Raw genomic sequence first — 19,834 nt, forward strand, 5'->3', positions numbered from 1 at the left:
TGGCAAAATACACTACTTCAAACTTAGAAATGAAATATAAAGGTTCATACATCAACCATAGAAATGGAATAAGACAAAGGGACTGTGCTTCGTGTTTGGTTAAGTACATCAAAACCCCATACAAAAAGTTACCAAAATCCATGCATGTATTAAGAACAGAAATAGAAAAGACACAAGAAACTGGCTTAAGTGCTTCCTGTTCGTTTGACCTGCAAAAAAAAAAAAATTTAGAATAAGTGACAGATTCAACAAAGTCGAAATAAATTTATTAATAAATAAAAGTATCATATACTTACAAAGGAAGAAACCCATGGCACATGTCCTCCCGCGGCGTCTCTAATAGTTTTGCGTCGTCCTGATGGTCTTATTAGAGGTTCAGTACCCACCATTGCAACCCTGATACTAACCAGAGAGAATCCATCTCCCATTGGTTTGCCATCAACTAGAGTCATCGGATCATCACTCACAAGAAGTCCCTTGGCCACTTCAAGCCCCGGTTCTTTCATGCTCATCAAAATAACCTTAGCAACATTAAAGAAATGAAGCCAAGTACATTTATACTCCAAAATTATAATAGTAAAGAAAATACATGATTAATTGGATGAAAACGTAAAAACCATTTATACCTCAGGGCGGGAGCGATCTATGTTGATACTAGAGGGGGACGAAGCATCCATTCGTGTAGGTGTCCCCTCAGCGGGAGTCTTAAATATTTTAAGGTAGATCCATCATTCAAAAGCATCATATCACATATTTATAACTAACTCTTAACGAACAAAATTCAAATTTTACCTGGCTGCGCATGTAAGTCGATATGAAATCATCAATCTTTTGGGTAATAGCCTCCTTAAACTGGCTATTCTCCTCCCTAAGTTGTTCAATTACATCTCTTTGTTGTTCGATCTGTGTACAGTAATTCATGCGACTTGAGGATGACCCAAATGTGTTACTCAAGTTTGCACCATATCCCATCATCCGTACTCGGCCACGCCTTTCTGATCCCACACACTGGGCAAAGCCGTCGTCCCTAGCAACAATGCCGGTAGTGGTAGCCTCTGGATGCTGTGTCTCATACTCTTTAAATTTGTTCTGAAAGTAAAATAAAGATAACTTATAAGAAAACTACCCAGTAAAACCAAGAAATATATAAATATAAACATTTTATACCCTAACATACCATCAGTTCCTCTGAGGCTGGATCAACAGGCTTCCCATTCTTCTTGGTATGAGTACGCTTAAACATTTCGATGCGGCTAAGATTCCCACCCGCCTCACTATGTATCATTGCGAAACTCTTACTTCCTGCAGTATGCATACTTTTTTGTTTGGACCTATTAGCCTTATTGGTTTTACTCTGCTCCTGCAATTTAGAATTCATATAATAAAAATTATAAATCTTTGAATGAAATCACAGAAAAACCAAAACAATAATATCACATCTTACCTGACCTAGCGGGGAACGCCAATGGATGCAAAGTTTCGTCCACTGCGATTGTTCTACTCTCGGCTCTGTGCATGGCATATTTTCATCGAAGTACTGTTTTTTGATCTTACACTTCCAATTTTTCCATTTCAGACCGATATTACCAATCACCCAACTCTTATGTATCTCATGAACATCGTAAGTTTGCTAAAAGGTCATGTAAAATGTTAATAATATGATGGAATTAAAATGAATGCAATAAGAAAATCTAACATAAATTTCATTTTCATCGTACCTGAACAATATCCCACACATCTTCTTTGTTTTCATTCGGCATTTGTCTCCAATCAAGATAGTCAATGGGCAACTTAGGACCAATTCTCGCAACAGAGCCTAGGAAACTCGTGAATTTTTTCCCTATTTTACCTATAGGCTGGCTCAGCTCATTGAACTTCACTCTCTTCTTCGGGCCTTGTTTTCCCCACGTATCTTTGCAATAAGTCGGACCCCGAGTCCTCCTCGACGAGGAGGGAACATCTTGTGTCTCTGAGGGCTGGGAGTGTGGCAGCTCATCCAAGTGCTGAGCCAGGTCATCTTGGTAGTGATCCTGAGCATCATCAGATGAATCTTGATCCTGTAACTGTGACGATGGCCTCAAGAGATTTTGTCGTGTCATCTCTAATTACCTGCAGAAGATTATCAATTGAGATTAGTATTTAAATTTAAAAACATACAACTAGTGTAAACAAAGATAACAATTTCACAATTTAAAAGTGGGTCAAATAACAATGAGAGAACAAAATTATAGAAATAACAACAATGAATAATAATTTCAAATTTTGATGGTATGAATAAAAATTTAACAAGTCCCTAGCTTAATGCATCAAATAAACAAACTAACCTACTAGTGAGGCTAATGCATCAAATGAAAAAAAAATACTACAATAATAAGCATGAAAGGGCCAATTGTAGATATTCTAGTGGATGCTCCTTCATGAAACTAACAGCCAATTGAAAATAATAATTTACAGTTTTGCCAAATAAATAAAATTGATTTAAGAGTGTAGTGACCGTACTCTAGATCATCCATGTCAACATTAGCATCGTCAGTATCATCTTCGTCACTACCATCTGATTCACTATCACATTCTTCGTCATCATCTTGAATTTTCTGGGTCAAGGTTTCCAACGGTTCATCAAATATTGTCCCAACTATATCTGTCCGTTCCCATCTACCAATGTCTTCCAAATTTTGGATTTCCACTGCCTCGGTCTGGACATATGCTTCCTCATTTTCCCCACCCACGTCATACAAGTCCCTAGGTTTCGTCTTCACAACCACGTGCCAATCTTTTTTGCTGGGGTGATCTTGCACGTAGAATACCTGCTCAGCTTGAGATGCAAATACAAAAGGCTCATCTTTATAAATTTGCCGTGCCATATTTACAACCGTATAGCCGAACTCATCTATTTTCATTCCCCTGTCCGGTGTTAGAACATCAAACCAATCACACTTGAAAAGTAATGCCTTTATTCTTCCGTAATAGTTAAGTTCCAAGATATCTGTCAAAACACCGTAATAACTAACATCTCCTGCCATTGGATTCCGATCCCTAGAGCTTGAAAAACTTCTTGTACTTGCAGTGACAACAACCCCGCTATTTTGTGTTTTTCTTAACCGTTCGCGACTTTTCGTGTGAAAGCGGAAACCTTTAGTAATAAACCCTTTGTATTTCGTAACGACGGTCGATGGACCTCCGGCTAACCATCTAAGCTTTTCTGATAGCTGCTCACTTCTTGAACGATGCAACTCTTGAACCTATTTAGAATTTGATCGTTCAATTACAAAGATCAACATTTTTGCTAAATAAACTTGAAGATTTGCGTATGGTTCATAACAAACTTACATGTGTGCGGAACCAAGTTGGAAAATTTTTGTTGTGAATGTTTTCTATAACCCTTGGTCTAGCACGAGGATGCTGCGTTTGAATATGTTTAAGGTGTTCTCTGCATAGAAATTAATGTTTGTTAGAGAAAAGAGCTTTAACGTATTTGCTCAATAAATGATTAGACAATTTAATTGACTTACTCAATAAATGGTTCAACTACAGGGCAGTTGAAGAGAACATATCGATGTGCTTGATCAACAATGAGTTGATCTAAGGCACACGTCTTAGCGTTGCCTATAGGGCGTCCTGCTACGGAAAAAATAGCGAATCCTTCTTCTATTTCAGTCGGAATATCCTCATCATTTCTAACTGGTCGATTCAACTTTGATTCAACACCTTCAAAATATCTCGAGCAAAATGTCATACATTCTTCTGCCAGGTACCCCTCTGCAATAGATCCCTCGGGACGACTTCTATTGCGCACATATGACTTTAATGTGAGCAGGTACCTAAACGAAAACAACTTTTCATTACTTTCACTAATACGAATAAATTTTCAAGTATGAAAAACAATTTCATGAACTATGCATACCTCTCTATGGGGTACATCCATCGGTACTGTACCGGTCCAGCCAACACTGCCTCGTCTGCTAAATGTATAGGTAGGTGCACCATGATATCAAAAAAGGCAGGAGGGAATATCTTTTCCATATGACAAAGTGTTAGTGCAATCCGATCTTGGAGTTGGAGGAGGTCACTTACATTAAGGACTTTTGAACATAACTCTCGGAAAAAGTTACATAGTTCAATCAATACCGAGCTGACATTCTTAGGCAATGATGAGCGTACAGCTAACGGAAGTAGTTGCTGCATCAAAACATGACAGTCATGGCTCTTTAACCCGGAAAGCTTGCGCTCTCGAACATTCACACGCCGCGAGATATTAGACGAATAGCCATCTGGAACTTTGATGTCCTTCAGGATGTTGCAAAGAACTTCTTTCTCCTTTGGAGACATTGTGAAACATGCTGGAGGCAAGTATGTTTTGTTCCTCTCATTATTCATCGGGTGAAGTGTTCTTCTCAGTTTCATTTCTTGCAAATCTAGCCGCGCTTTTACAGTGTCCTTTGTTTTTCCTTCAATATTCAGTAATGTCCCAATTACACTGTCACATACATTCTTCTCAATATGCATCACATCTAGGTTGTGGCGCAGTAGGAGTGTTTCCCAGTACGGCAGACTGAAAAATATACTTTTCTTCTTCCAATTGTGTTCCTTGGGATGCTTCTCTTTTTTCTTAGATGCAGAATTAGAACTTCCTTGGTCCAATGTATTCTCCTCAGTTCCACTTTTTTTCCGACGGGTGCTTTTCTTCTTCGGATTGGTATCTTTCTTTTTGCCAAATGTTGTGTTAATACTTTGTAATTGATGGAATACCTGTGTCCCTGACAGGGGAATCGGAGCTGACCTCTTTTCTACAGTGCCATCAAAAGCAAACTTTTCAAACCTAAATTTGTGGTTCTCCTCTAAGAAACGCCGGTGACCCATGTAACAAAATTTTCTTCCATGCTTCAAACGAAGAGAACAGGTGTCCTTACTGCAAGAAGGACATGCAAGTTTTCCTTTGGTGCTCCATCCCGACAAGTTAGCATATGCAGGAAAGTCACTAATCGTCCACAAAAGTGCTGCATGCATTTGAAAATTCTCTTTCTTCGATGCATCATAGGTCTGCAAACCTGTCTCCCATAGTTCCTTCAACTCTTCAACCAAGGGTTGTAAGTAGACATCAATATCATTTCCTGGACTAGATGGGCCAGGAATTAGCAACGACATCATTATATATGGTTGCTTCATGCACATCCATGGTGGCAAGTTATATGGAATGAGCACAACAGGCCATGTGCTATGAGCAATACTCATCGTCCTAAATGGATTGAATCCGTCGCTTGCTAACCCAAGTCTGATATTGCGAGGCTCTGAGGAAAACCACTGGTGAATGTAGTCAAAAGTTTGCCATGCAGCAGAGTCTGCAGGATGCCTTAATATATCATCTTTCGTACGGTTGTCATGATGCCATGTCATGAAAGAAGCCGTTTTGGTAGACATGTATAGCCTCTGCAACCTCGGCTTTAAAGGAAAGTGACGCAGAATCTTTGCAGGAACTTTTGGGTATTTAGAGGATGAATGAGTTCCCTGATCTTCCGAATACCATTCAGTTGTTTTCCACCTTGAAGCCCCACACATGCGACATGTCTCCTCGTTGGAGGCTTCCTTCCAGTATAGCATACAGTCATTAGGGCATGCATCGATTTTATCGTATTGGAGGCCCAAATCCCCAACAATCTTCTTCGTTTCATAAAAGGATTTCGGCAGTGCAGCACCCTCGGGAAGTACCTCTTTCAACAATTCAAGCAACATGGTGAATGACTTGTTACTCCACCCATTCAGACACTTTATGTGAAACAACCGAACCACGAAAGATAATTTTGTGAACTTGCTTCCAGGGTATAATTCATGCTCGGCATCTTGTAATAATTTATAAAACTTCTCTGCATCTCCACCAGGCCCGTCCCTACTTGCATCTGCTAGCTCAACGTCCTCATCTGCTTGTCCATCATCATCGTGGTTCGACCTTGGATATAAATCATGTAACACTTCATGCATTTCATCTTCTATAATTGGTTCATCGACCACTCGATTAGCATTATCATCCCTACCAAGAGATGACCTTTCCCCATGATAAATCCATCTAGTGTAGCCCGACAACATCCCATGCCATAGCAAATGTGCCATGGCGTCATCTTTATCAACCCTTCTAATGTTGCCACATTTCGTACACGGGCAGAATATCTTTCCTTCAACAGCTCCATGAGCAAATGCGAAGTTAAGAAATTGAACAACACCTTCCTCGTACGCCGGGTCATTCCTATTTTATTCAAATCCAGACACACATTAGACATCCTAAAATAATGCATCTCCTTTCTAATTTATACTATATTTGGAAAACTAAAGCTTCAGGTGGCCATACCTTGGAAGTTGAATCCAACTTCTATCCATAATTGTTTTTCTAATTTTCTCCAGAACAGAACGAAAATGATGGGAAGAAACGCGTACAACTGAAACCACCACGGAGATCCGGTCGGATAGTCAACCCGGATATGATTGTCCCTAATATCATGGGTATTCACTGAAAAAGTAAATGATTGTCTCTAAGAATAATTAACTTGTTGGAATTTTGTGATCCAAAGCACATGTATCAACTCAAGGGGAAATAAAAATGAGATTTAAAAACTTCTTTATGCATCATACGAACAACAAAATGCACCACAGCCAATGCTTCTACAGTCCAACCATATTCCAACTAAGAAGAAACAACATATATACAATTCCCTCTTTATATAAACAAGTAAAGTCAAGACTAAGATGCTTCCTTCTATACATAATAACTACGTCTTAGATATGTGAGAATTGACTTTGGTACCTCCAGAATGCCATTAATACCTTCAAAGAGATTGAGAGAGAGAGAGAGAGAGAGAGAGCATGCAAATAGATCTCTCACTAAAGATAGTTGATGATGAAGAAGAAGAAGAATTACTACTAGATGAAGGTCTGAACCAATAGCATGAAGAGAATAAAAAACATAGAGAAGAAGAAGAAAATGAAAAAGCATCTTTAGAAAAACCCTTTTATGTCATATTTCGCCGAAATTACCGAAATTTCCAAAAATTCGACCGAAATTTCCTTGTAGATTTCGTACATTTTGGATTTCGGTTGTTTTGGTGTCGGTGTTGACCGCAATCCGAAATTTCAGATTTCGGTCGAAATTTCAAACCATGTTCAGAACTATGCCACCTTATCTCACTAGCTTCCACCCCTTCCAGAGCGGGGAGAAATAGTAGAACCACACGAAGAAATTCCTCTCTTTGGAAGGAGATAGAAAAGGAGATCAAATTCATTGTAAACATGGGTATGGAAAAAAGACACAAGAAGCCATATCTAAAATACGACCTTTATAATGATCTAAGGATTGTTGGGGAGGATGTAGACTTATTAAAGGATTAAGAGAAGGGGTCGAAAAATTAGTGCATGAGTTTGGGGAATTGAATTGGGAAAGGGCGGGGATGATGGAATGTGCAACCGCTTTCCCCATCATCCTCCCAATAGGACTGTATCGGTTCTACTACTAGATGAATTACTACTAGATGAAGGTTCATAAGTTTCTATTTGAAAAGGCCCTTGTTAATAGGGGCCCCTCTTATGTTACTAGTTGACCAAAATGGTCTGGAGCTGGTTCTTAGAATAACTAACAGGCTGTTGGACCACGAAGAGGATTAGGGGAATACATAAGCAACATAGGTCCATGGTCTAAAATTTCTGCTGTTTTCCTAATATTATCTATTTTACATGAAAGGTCACAACTCAAAGGAATGTAGGAAATACCACCTCATTAGCCCGAAGCACTACATGTGAGGCTTAAGACCCGCACAACAAAGATCCCCAAATTTTGGTGTCTTAACTCTTGAACCCAAAGTTCATATTTTATTAGTTAATAAATAACGAAGAAGACATCAAAATAACTAACAACTAAATAAGTAGTACCCTTAAAAAATAAGTAAATAGCTGCACATCGACATTGATATGCTTTGCAAAGTCCTTGCCCAACATTCTAGCTTTGCAAAGTCCTTGCCCAACATTCTATCCATACACTCATAAAGCCCATTTTTTTTACCTCTGCCACATTTGAGAAAATATCTTCATATCTTAGATGGGGATTTAAGTAGCAGTCAACTTCATGCTGGGGACATTGTAATTGTGCTGTCCATTTGAGAATACCTGTAGCATCTGTGCTCATCAATGTACCCATCAATGTATCCAGGCAAGGATCAATTGATCATTGCCTGGATCAACACAATCCTTGCTAAAGAAGTTCCCGCACATGTCCTTCACATTACCTCTGCTCGAAAGCATTAGAAAACTCTCGAGGATACTTATTCCCAACAATCTGAAGCTCGCATCAAACAACTCCGTGCTTCAGATGAAAACTGTAAGGAAATATTTATATCAAAAAAGATCGCTACACACTAACAAAATCAATGCATGACCCTCCCTCCCTCTGTGTGTGTGTGTGTCCCTCCTAAGATATGATGAGCTTACGGTTACGACATCCTCCTCTACTCCCATGAAACCCCCAGCATCACAATATAACTACGAGGTTCTTTATTTGGCAGGATCATCTAATTCCCTTGGACATGGGCAAGGTCACAAACATACAGTGATCAGAATAGAGGCATTGAAAGCTTCCCCTACAATCAACAAGGATTTAACAATCCACGGCCAAGTACCTATCATCCATGACTTGCAATAGACATTTTCCTTAATCCTGCAAGTTACTTGCTCTCTAGCTCTATCCAACCATCATGGCAGACTCCTCTATTCCGCTATCAGATTCTTCTCATGAATCTTCACTTCCTTTACCTTCAGAAACAAGGATTTCCAATGCTCTTTCTAGAAACTCTGTAGATGTGTATTCGTCATCACCATATTACATCCATCATTCTGACAGCCTTGGGGCTGTTATTGTCTCCAAAATTCTTACTGGCGACAACTATTACAATTGGTCGCGTGCTATGCGGATGGCCTTGAATGCCAAGAAAAAACTGGCTTTCATAGATGGTTCTCTTCCTCGACCGGCCACAAATTCTGTCATGTTCAGCGAATGGGACCGAGCCAATGATATGGTCACGTCTTGGTTGCTAAATGCCGTCTCCGGTGAAATTTCTGATAGTATCAACAATGGTGTTACAGCTCATGATGTCTGGATTGAACTGAGAGAATGATTCTCTCAAAGCAGTGCCCCAAGAATCTTTGAACTAACGAGTTCTATTGCCACATTACAGCAGGAGAACCTTTCCATTTGTGCATATTACAGCAAGCTCAAGCCCTTTTGGGATGAGCTCTCTTCAATTTCAATGGTTGGCCCTTGTACGTGTGCACCTTCCAAGTCTGCCGCTTCTCTTTGAGCAACAACAACGGTTGATGCAGCTGCTAATGGGCCTAACTGAGGCCTACAGTTCAGTGAGGAGTAATATTCTTTTGATGGACCCCTTACCAAGCGTCAATCGTGCATATAATCTTCTTATTCAAGAAGAAAGGCAACGTTCCCTTCATGCTCAACCGAAATCATTTATAGAGAACTCTGCCATGGCTGCTTCTCGAACGAACCGGCCTCCTCCTCAAACCATCAACCATCAACACACCCAAATTCCAAGAACTTTGTGTTAATTGTGGGAGGGATAACCATACAATCGATAAGTGCTTTAAGATTCATGATTACCCCCCTCGTAAATCAGCCAAGAGCAATCAACGCAACTCCAAACCTGCAACTGCTCAGCAGCAAAATTGTCCTCAGCAGCCGTTTTTCATGGCCAACGCAGCTAGTCCCTCTAACAGCCATCAGCAACACACTTCTCCTCCAAATATTGCAGGAGTTGAATCTGTCCAGCCACAATTTTCTTTTACTGCTGATGAATACCATAAGTTGTTATCTCTTATATCCACTGGTAACTCAACCCCAAATGCCAACCTCTCAGGTAATGTTTCAGCCTGCTTGAGTGACTCTACCCCATATTGGATTATTGACAGTGGAGCAACAGACCACATGGCTTTTGACCCCTCTCTCTTATGCTTTGCATCACCCACCTCAACCATGAAGCTAGTTTCCTTACCTACTGGTCAAACTGCACACATCACTCATATTGGCTCTACCATGTTGACATCATCTTTACCCATTGATAATGTTTTATGTTTGCCCTCCTTTAACCATAACCTTCTTTCTGTTAGTCAGCTCACTAAAATACTAAATTGCTCAATCACTTTCTTTCCTGAACATTGTATTTTGCAGGACTTGTCCTCGAAGATGGTGATTGGGTCGGGTAAACAGCAAGGAGGTCTTTACATCCTCCAACCACACCAGGCCAACCAGGCTTCTTTCCCTTCCAACAGCATATCATTTGATTTATGGCATTGGGGACTAGGGCATCTCTCTCACTCTCGTCTTCAAACATTGTCCAAGAACAATTCTGAGTATTTGTTTTTCTAATAAATCAATCTGTGGTATTTGTCCACTTGCCAAGCAATCTAGATTAGCATTTCCTTTGAGTTGTATTTCTTCTACAAGATCGTTCATGTTAATTCATTGTGACATTTGGGGCCGTTATGGTACTGCTTCTCATTGTGGTGCTCATTATTTCTTGACAATTGTTGATGACTACACGAGAGTCACCTGGGTTTACTTGATGCAAACCAAATCTCAAACTTTATCTTATCTCAAGAATTTGTTTGCTTTAATAAAAAATCAGTTTAATAGCAAAGTTCAACAAATTAGAACCGACAATGGTACTGAGTTTTTTTCTTCTGAATTCCAATCCTTACTTCACAACAAAGGGATTTTTCACCAACATAGTTGTGTGGCCACCCCACAACAAAATGGAGTGGTCGAACAGAAACACAGGCACCTACTTCAAGTAGCTCGTGCTTTGAGGTTTCAAGCAAACCTTCCATTAGATTTTTGGGGTGAATGTGTTCTCACTGCCACCTATCTAATCAATCGTATCCCTACCCCTCTTTTGTCTGGAAAAAGTCCATATGAGGCCCTTTTTGGCCACCAACCCAACTATATAATTATATTTATTTGAATTGTGTATGAAAATTAGTGTATGCATAACTTATAAATCAGACATGCGCTATATGTTTGATGTTGTTATTATGAGTGATTTTTTATTTATATGATGGTTTTTTAGTGTATTTCTGCTTATTCTAGCACTTCCGGAAGTTTTATCTTAAATGTGCGTCATTTGTGTTTCCATTACAATTTCCGTAATTTTACGGGATGCCCACTGAAATTTCCATTCGAAACCCACATGGTTCCATTTCCATTGACGATCAAAATGCATACTGAAACCGAAACTTGAAACCTTGACTTTAGTCCAATAAACAATTAGTCGAGGGCTTCTTCTGTTTCCACACCACTAGAGAATTTGGGTATAACGTTTTTGTTAGATTTATCAGTTGCATCAGGAAACTGTGACTCTGTCAATGGGAAAGTGACTGACTTTTCATGCTTTTCAGAGTAAGTAGGAGGAATTGAATAACTACTAAGTACTAACCAATTGTTCCCATTATTGAGACACGGAAGAAACTAACAGAACCTCGAAGGATATTTTAATTCCTTGCAAGATTAAACCTAGAATCCGCTGACTTCTGGTGTAAGCCTGTAAGCATCATTTCAGTTATTAATCAGCTGATTAAAGGCGTACACGTGAAGCATTCTAGTACTAGAGCAAGTTTCAGATATCAATGGAGGAGTAGTATTATGGGCATTCAGAGGTTCGATTCGGGTTGTGGATGCAAACGAGGCGGAAGTCCGGGCTATTCACCAAGGAATTAAAATGTTCCACAACGTGGATTTGAACAAGGTAGAGATTGAATGGGACCCTCTTAACATCATCCGGTGGCTTAGAGGTTCTCATGTGGCTCCTTGGAGATTTGCAGCCTTATTTGACGAGATTCGGGATAGATTGGGTTTGCCATCAGTCTCTTTCCTCCATGTGATGTGAGGCGGTCTGCCAACGGGGAGGCGGACAGACTGGCGAGAGAGGGTGTTTCTAGGGAAAGTTTAGAGCTTTTTGGATCTTATCCCTCCCTAAATTCTGATTTCGTTTGTTGTATGGTACTTTGTTTTTTTTCTTTTTTCTGTTAGCCTCCTTTTCATTGTATCTTGGGGACCCTCTCGGTCTCGTTTTCATTAATGAAAGCCTTTCAACATTCAGAAAATAAAAATGAAATATTCAAGTACATTTCTAAGATTTGGAAAACACCCTCAATACTTGACCAAAGAGGCACATAATGTCCACAATGGATGAACTTGGTTAGATATATCTGTAAAGAAAAAGAAGCAACCTTTTGTGAAACTGTGTGTCAGAACAAAACAACCTTTAATGCAACTGTGAATGTTAGAACCTCACTGATATTTATTTCTCATTATAGCTGACTCAGTATTTAGTTTTTCTTTAATAGTTTGGTTTTACTACTGTTATTTTTTTTCAGGTGGCGGAACGAGCCTTATTGCTCTGGAACAATGACCACATACGGAACTTGATCACGCAGAATCGGAAGGTGATACTTCCCATCATCTTCCCAGCCTTGGAGGAAAACACCAGGACCCATTGGAACCAGGCTGTCCAGAGCTTGACCCTGAACGTAAGGAGGATTTTCTCGGATGCTGATTCAGAGCTCTTCGAGGAGTGCTTAATCAGATTCCAAGAAGACGAAGTCAGGGAGACAGAGATGCAAGAGAAGAGGGAATTGACTTGGAAGCGCTTGGAAGACGTCGCAGCCTCCAAAGCTATTAGTAATGAGGCAGTTCTCGTCTCTCGGTTTGTCACTTCCCTTAGCATGACGAGCACAAGCCCACGAGCTACCGTTGGCAGTTGAATTTCCCTCGAATTTCCCTCTTGGATTCCCCGGGTTCCTACAGTTTCAGTACATGCTGAAGGTTTGTAGATTTGCAGACCCCTGAAATCAAACCCCACAATGGGCATGGGTGGGCTTGGGAAGACTACTCTTGCTCAATTCGTCTATAACGATCAGAGGCTAAAGACCCATTTTGGGCTAAGAGTGTGGGCTTGTGTGTCTGACAAATTTAATGTATTGAGAATAACAAATGCAATTATTGAATCTGCAACTGGAAGTCACTGTGGTCTCTCAAACTTGGATGCCGCGCAGAGAAAGTAAATGGTGAGAAATTTTTAATTGTTCTAGATGATGTTTGGGATGAAAATCAAATTCACTGGGACAGTCTACGAGTCCCCTTTGGTGTTGGAGCAAAGGGGAGTAAAATTATGGTAACTACACGAAGTGAAAGGGTTGCAATTATAGTGGGCACAGTTGGTGCTCACCATTTAAAGGTTTTACCAGATGGTGATTGTTGGGAACTATTTACTAGGCGTGCATTTGTGACAGGAATTTCAAATGCGCATCCAAAATTGGAGGATATTGGTAGGCAACTCGTGCAGAAGTGCGAAGGCCTGCCTTTGGCCATAAAGACATTGGGGGGCATCTTGTCTTCTAAAACGAATGTGAGTGAGTGGGAAAGCATCTTGACAAGCAAAATATGGAAGGATGATAAAAATGAAATATTACCAGCTTTAAGATTGAGCTATCATTACTTACCACCGAATCAAAAGCAATGTTTTGCCTATTGTGCTACATTTCCTAAACATTTTCGGTTTGGGAAGAATGTGTTAGTCCGACAATGGATGGTTGTGGGCTTCATTCAACCCAAATGAAGCACGATCCTAGAAGACATAGGTGGGGAGATATTTGATGATTTATTGCTGAAGTCTTTCTTTCAATATTCTCATCATGAATTCTATCGGGAGACTTCAATATACGTGATGCATGATCTCATGCATGATCTAGCAGAATCTATCTCAGGTGATGAATGTCTTAGAATGGAATGTGGTGTGTCACGCACCATCCCTAAAATTGCACGCCATTTATCGTGGAATCAGGACTACAGAATCCAATATCTTTGAAGGTATTGTACAAATTTAAGAGCTTACGCTCATTTCTAGTGGGTGTTAATTCTCTTAATCCCCCACCAATCATCAATGATGCCCTCAAGGAGTTGACATGCTTGCAGGTATTAGATTTGAGTTTCACTAGAATCGAAAAGTTGCCAGATTCAATTGGCAATTTGAAGCATCTACGTTACCTTGACCTCTCTTGCACGATGATAGACAGGCTACCTGAATCAGTAACTAATCTCTGTAATCTGCAAACGCTATGTATGGATTTTTGCGTCAAACTTAAAGGGTTACCCAAAGGTATCACGAATCTAGTTAATCTACGATATATTGCCATACAATCGGTCCATTTGAATTGGTACTCGATTTCTTTTCCAGGAATTGGGAAATTAACTTCGCTCCAAACATTGTTGAAATTCAAGGTGTGCAAAGAGAGTGGTTGTCAGATAGGAGAGTTGAAGGACATGAGGAACGTCAAAGAAAAATTCACATCTCGGGTCTCAAGAATGTGCAAAACATAGAGGAGGCAAAAGAAGCCAATTTGAAAGATAAAAAATACCTTGATGAGTTAGTGTTGGAATGGGATGGATATGATAATTCAGAAGATGGAATGGTTAATGACGAGACGGTCTTGGAAGGCCTCCAACCCCACACAAACCTCAAAAATTTACAAATTTTTGCCTATGGTGGTGTCAGCTTTCCAAGTTGGATAGGGCATCTCTTCAATTTAACAAGCATTACTTTTGACGACTGTAGAAAATGTGAACGCCTCTTGCCTCCTGATATCCATCTTCCCTCTCTTCGTGAGCTTACATTAAGATTATGCCCTAAGCTGGAGGCATTTCCCGAAGCCAACCCTCTTCCTGCCCTCACAAAGTTGGAAATAATTGGCTGTGAAAAATTGAGTACCCTTCCATTGCTCTCATCTCTTTGTGATTTAAGACTAGGGAGGTGTGGTGAGAAGCTATTAAGCTTATCAGTTCCTTGCCTCACCTCTCTTTCCATATTGACTATCGAACGCTTTGAAAGCCTGAGATCACTACCACATGGGTTGCTGAAACCCCTAACCGATCTTCAGAGGTTAAACATAGGATGGTCTGATGATTTGAAGTGTTGGTCCACGGAAGGCTGGTTGCAAGATCTACCCTCTCTCCAACATTTGGAGATCTATAGCTGTCACAACCTAGAGTCCTTGGCAAATGGAGAGGGCGGGGGGGGCTTCCCACCACACTCAAAACTCTAGAAATCCATTTTTGTTCTAATCTCAAGTTCATGCCCACTCGGCTGGAAAGTCTCACCTCCCTCAAAGAACTGATAATTGAAGATTATCGTCAACTCCATTCCTTGTTTCCTGATGATGACAATAATGATTATGGCCTCCCCACCACACTTGAATGTTTGAAGATTTTATGTTGTCCTAAACTGGAGGAACGATGTAGAGAAGAAGGGGGCCAAGATTGGCCAAAGATACAACACATTCCCCACATTGACATCATTTAATCGTCATCCAGGCATAGGTGCGATCTCACTCTCTATTTAAATGTTCTACACCATTACAATGTTATTATTAAAATCTCCATAATTTTAAGAAAAAAATGAAATCGATCCTTTGAAATGAAAAAAAAAATCTGGGAAATTTGAGACTCAATTAGGAGAAGATCCATAGAGATAACAAAATAAAATAAACACCGAACCAGATCATAAATATCATGACAAAACTAGTAAAATTAAGGAAAAAGAAACAAAAGTTACCTCTAGTTAAGATCCCTTTTCTTCTTTTCTTCTCCTTTGTCTTATCCTTCTCTAATCTTGCCGAAATTACCAAAGGGAAAGAGAATCATAAATCTATTAACAGATGAAATGAAAAACAACTGAAAATACAAAGGAACCCTAGCTCGAAAATCAGAAAATGGGTACTAGTGAAAACAAAAAACAGAGCCTTGGCACAGATTTATAGAGAAAGAGAGAGATGGAACTAATAATGAAACCCTTTTTCAAAAAGAAAAGAGAAATCAAGGGGACTCACATTGTTGGAACGATGGTAGATATCTCAGGCCAGAAGGAACCCTAACCCCAAATCAGCCCCCTTCTTCTTCGTTTGACAATGGCCAAAAACAGGGAGGGCGTGGAGATGGAACCAAATGCAGAGGGATGGTCGAAACCCTAGCAAATAAAGGAAAAAGAATTGTCAAATCCTACAAAACAAAGCAATAGAAGCTTCTCTCTTCCTCAGTTTCTTCTCCTTCATCAATCGGCAATGTAGATTAGGGTTTCTCGACAGTTTTGGGCTCCTAATCGTTAGCAGATCCTGATGGAAAAGAGGGAGCGGGAGAGAAAAGCTAGGGCATGAGAGGGAAAATATAGGTTTGCGCGGGAGAGGAAAAGAGGCAGCGGGAGAGAAAAAAAATATGGCGCGAGTGGTTTGTTTAAGCTTTTTTTTTCTCCGATGATATAGCAGCGGTCGTCTAATTGACCGCGCCTAAATACCCACTTTCAACAGCGGTTTTAAAGACCGCTGCTAAATTACCGCTGCTAAACAGCGGTTTTGTTGTAGTGCACCCTTGACATATGCTTCTCTCTTTTATTTTATTATGTGTAGATCCCACTTCACTTTGAAATTTGGAACACTCTTTCGTTTTGAATATGGACAGCACTCTCACTCATCATATTATTTCCCTATGGCTTATCCCTTTTAATTGTTGATGACCCCATTCATCTGTCTTATTGTAAATTGGTTAAATTTTGGGTTTGAACACAGTTTTCCAGACTTCAACATTTTTTTTATTATTATTATTTTTATTTATTTATTTTTTATTTTTATTATTTTTATTTTTTTTAGCCCAGTTTTCTCATAATAATTGTTAAATGTCTTCAAGAGGATTTGGGCATAATGTCTTATGTTGTTTGAATATTTTACTTTAGATTTGAGCAGGTTTGAGCAGGTTTGTACTAATATAATATTTACTTTGGAAATCATTTTTGTCCTTATCTCTAGTTCTATCAGGTAATGTTTTTGACCTTATGCAAACCCATTGACATATAATTTTTATTGTATTAAGTTTCAGTCGGACATTTGTATGTTAGTCAATCCATTCATTATTTTCCTTTAACAATGCCTAAATTCGTAAAGAGAGTGTTCAACAGGTAGAATGTTCTTATTTAATTTTCTAAGCATAATGGAATGACGCTCTCTACATGATGATAAAAAAAAAATGACTATCATAGGGATACTAAAAAAGGAGGGGGTTTGAAATGTGTTTAATGCTCCAGCTGAATAACTTCCTTTTCAACAAGTTTATATATTAGCTTCAATAACTCATGTTATCTCTGTGCAAGGTTAAATATTTCATAAAAATTATCCTCATGATCTTTGTTTTCCGTTTATTATAAATAAATTTGCTTACTATTAAAATTATGATAGATCAAATCCGTCAGAGTAAAGAATATATGATTGGAGGTTGGTTCTATTTTAAATCAACTCATTTAGGAATATATGTTGTTTTGGTTATTTGATTTTAGTAATTGTCTAAATTTGGTCAATTAAGAATTTTAGTAATAGAGTTGTTGTATTATCTGATTGAAGGGGTTAAGTTTCTTTGTCATCATAGTCCATCATATGTACTGTCATATGTCAATGATAATTTTTTTTTGAAGAAGGAAATCAGATGACTACTCTATTTGATTTTATCGACATGAGTACTGTCTGATTTCAAGGCGGTTTGTAGGAATATTATCCTGTGTATTTGTGATATCAGATGATTACTTTAGCATCATCTGATTTCACCCCCATATCGGGGCAGTGGTACTTGTGGTTGGGCATAGAAGTGTTTAATGTTGTTTCTTGCTTTATTAGGCTATCCAGCGGCTGGTCTGGACTAATTAATGTTGCTTATCATTGTATGATTACTATTATTACAGATTGTGCACTATTTAGTTGTAAATCATATTTTGCTGATATTTGATTTGTTTTTATAATAATTGATTGGAATTTGCGATTATCTGGTAGTATTTTCCTCTCTCTTTGATTAGACTAGCACAGTCTTTTATATTTCTGTTAGATTTCTTTAGATACTATAACCTGTGCTAGGAGACATACTCTGTCTCGTTAGGCAATCCTCCTTTGGAGGCAAGCCTCAGTTGTAGAATCCTCTCTGAGATTGCACCTCAGTTTGTTTTTTTTTTTTTTTTTTTTTTTTTTTTTTTTTGTTAATTAGAGACCAATTTGGTCAATTAGTTGTCTTAGCCTCGCTTCCCCCTTTGCAAGGGCAATGATAAGGTTGCTTAGAGCCCATCTTTGTGTGTGTTTGAGAGACCCGCCCGGTCTCATTCTCTCGTTAGTCCTCCTCTCTGTGCATCGTCTGGTTTTGGGAGAACACCTTACTCGGCTTGGCAACATACCCCTATCCTTATGGGTATTGGGTTGCACATTTGTTGCAACCTATGGCTAGGTAGCTGTCCGGCCCGGTGGGGTGTTTTACCTCTGCCAAATGTGCAAATTCGTGTTTCCTCTTCTCTTTTAGAGAGTCTTTGACTCATCTACCCTTTAGTTGTTGTCAGTGGAGTCTTTGACTCGTGTGTTCTTCTCTCTTAGAGAGTCTTCGAATCGTGTTTCCATTTCTTTTAGAGAGTCTTTGACTCATTTATCCTCTAGTTGCTTTTATTAGAGAGTCTTTGAATCGGTTGCTCCCTTTGTGCTCTTATTAGAGAGTCTTTGACTCATTTGCTCTTATAACGGTGTTATTAGAACATAGTTTCCTTTATTCGCCCTAGGGTTTGTCCCTAAGGTGTTATTTTGTATATTCCCTCCGGTCTTTGGCCAAAAGGGTGAAAGCATCAGAAATTTTAAAATCCATAAACATTGAAATCATTAAAAATCTCAAAAAAAAAAAAACATTAGAAACTTAAAACATAAAAATGGTTGATTTGCTGTAAGTGTTTCATAGATAAAGAGTTCGTTTCGAACTACGTTGGCTTGATCCTCTCCCACGAGGTACGTAGCGCAGCTCGGGATTTATATCCCAAGTCCAGCCAAACTTTTTGTAAATAACATTTTAAAAATCTTTTTCTTTGAATAAGCAACCTTTCTAATTTTGTTTTCAAAAGATTTTCCTCTAGAGTTAGGTGTTTTTCCTAGATAGAGAGTTTTAGAGTTAGGTTTTTCTTTTGCTAGGTTGCTTGATTGTTTGTTTGTTGTGTGCTTGTTTTTAGAGTTAGGGGTCTGTCCTAGAGTTATAGGAGCGCCTCCGTCCGGTCAGTCGGCGATCCACATTGCCGAGTGATGACTAGAGTAGGATACGCTAGTCCACCCTTGGTTTTCCTTAGGAAATACAGCCTAGTTACACATAGGTTGTAGGAACCACCTGCATTAGCCTAGGGCTAATCTGCATTTAGTTAGGGCATATAGGGTGTCCTAAAATCCACAATTTACTGGAATTTAAATAATCGTACAATAAACTTTAATAATTGGTCCGGTCTTTTAGATCGAGTCTAGGATAGCGGTCTAGGTGTCTTAGGCATCCTAGCTTAGAATAGGCGCGAAGAACTACGTTGCCTTGATTCTCGTGGAGGCGGGGATACGTAGGCTTCTTTGGATGAATACCAGACCATCCGAGGACTCGGGCTAATAATTTAGAGTCTTAGGATTTATTATGTTGTTATTATATGTTTTGATGTGTTTTCTTACTTTCTCGTACTGATCCTATACCTTTTGCTGTAGCTTGCATGTGTTTGCACATCAGAACTTAGACACCCATTAGGTTTGTCACTCATAACCTAGCTACGCTTAGGTGGCACATCTTTCATTTTATTTTATATGTATTTATTATCTTTATCCTCAGGAAATGCATGCTTAGGTAGACGATTCCTGAGGATTGTTCCCATTTCAGATGATTTTTTTACCCAAACTTCTTTGGAGTTAATAATAAATGGCATAAGAG

At 39.2% G+C, this 19,834-nt stretch overlaps 1 protein-coding gene across 9 annotated transcripts; it reads right to left on the minus strand.

The window, feature by feature from the left end:
• On the minus strand, positions 1-16,415 carry LOC143889727 (uncharacterized). Of its 9 annotated transcripts, none has more exons than XM_077394039.1 (9): positions 15,925-16,386; positions 15,651-15,701; positions 1,719-2,109; positions 1,445-1,630; positions 1,178-1,360; positions 793-1,089; positions 627-704; positions 297-521; positions 1-209 (listed from the first exon to the last, which is right to left on the minus strand). In XM_077394039.1, exons 3-9 carry the CDS (start codon positions 2,097-2,099, stop codon positions 186-188), a joined length of 1,374 nt encoding a protein of 457 aa, XP_077250154.1. In that variant the 5' UTR covers positions 2,100-2,109; positions 15,651-15,701; positions 15,925-16,386; the 3' UTR covers positions 1-185. The 9 variants fall into 9 exon arrangements, 7 of the variants coding, with proteins under 7 accessions (XP_077250154.1, XP_077250155.1, XP_077250157.1 ...); XM_077394040.1 differs by having other exon boundaries at positions 15,651-15,706; XM_077394042.1 differs by lacking the exons at positions 15,651-15,701; positions 15,925-16,386 and adding an exon at positions 15,197-15,381.
• Positions 16,416-19,834: the final 3,419 nt, after the last annotated feature.

Source organism: Tasmannia lanceolata, unplaced genomic scaffold (genome assembly GCF_043159265.1).
Source record: "Tasmannia lanceolata isolate RefF3 unplaced genomic scaffold, GAP_Taslan_0.1 ptg000013l, whole genome shotgun sequence".
Taxonomy (NCBI): Eukaryota; Viridiplantae; Streptophyta; class Magnoliopsida; order Canellales; family Winteraceae; genus Tasmannia; species Tasmannia lanceolata.

Excerpts from the sequence above, each read along its gene's own strand:
- LOC143889727 (XM_077394038.1), bottom strand. The coding sequence starts at position 5,418 with ATGTCTACCAAAACGGCTTCTTTCATGACATGGCATCATGACAACCGT. Across the intron at positions 3,431-3,512 it reads GTAGTTGAACCATTTATTGA|AGAACACCTTAAACATATTC; the intron begins GTAAGTCAATTA and ends ATTTCTATGCAG. Across the intron at positions 3,243-3,330 it reads CAACTTGGTTCCGCACACAT|GTTCAAGAGTTGCATCGTTC; the intron begins GTAAGTTTGTTA and ends AATTCTAAATAG.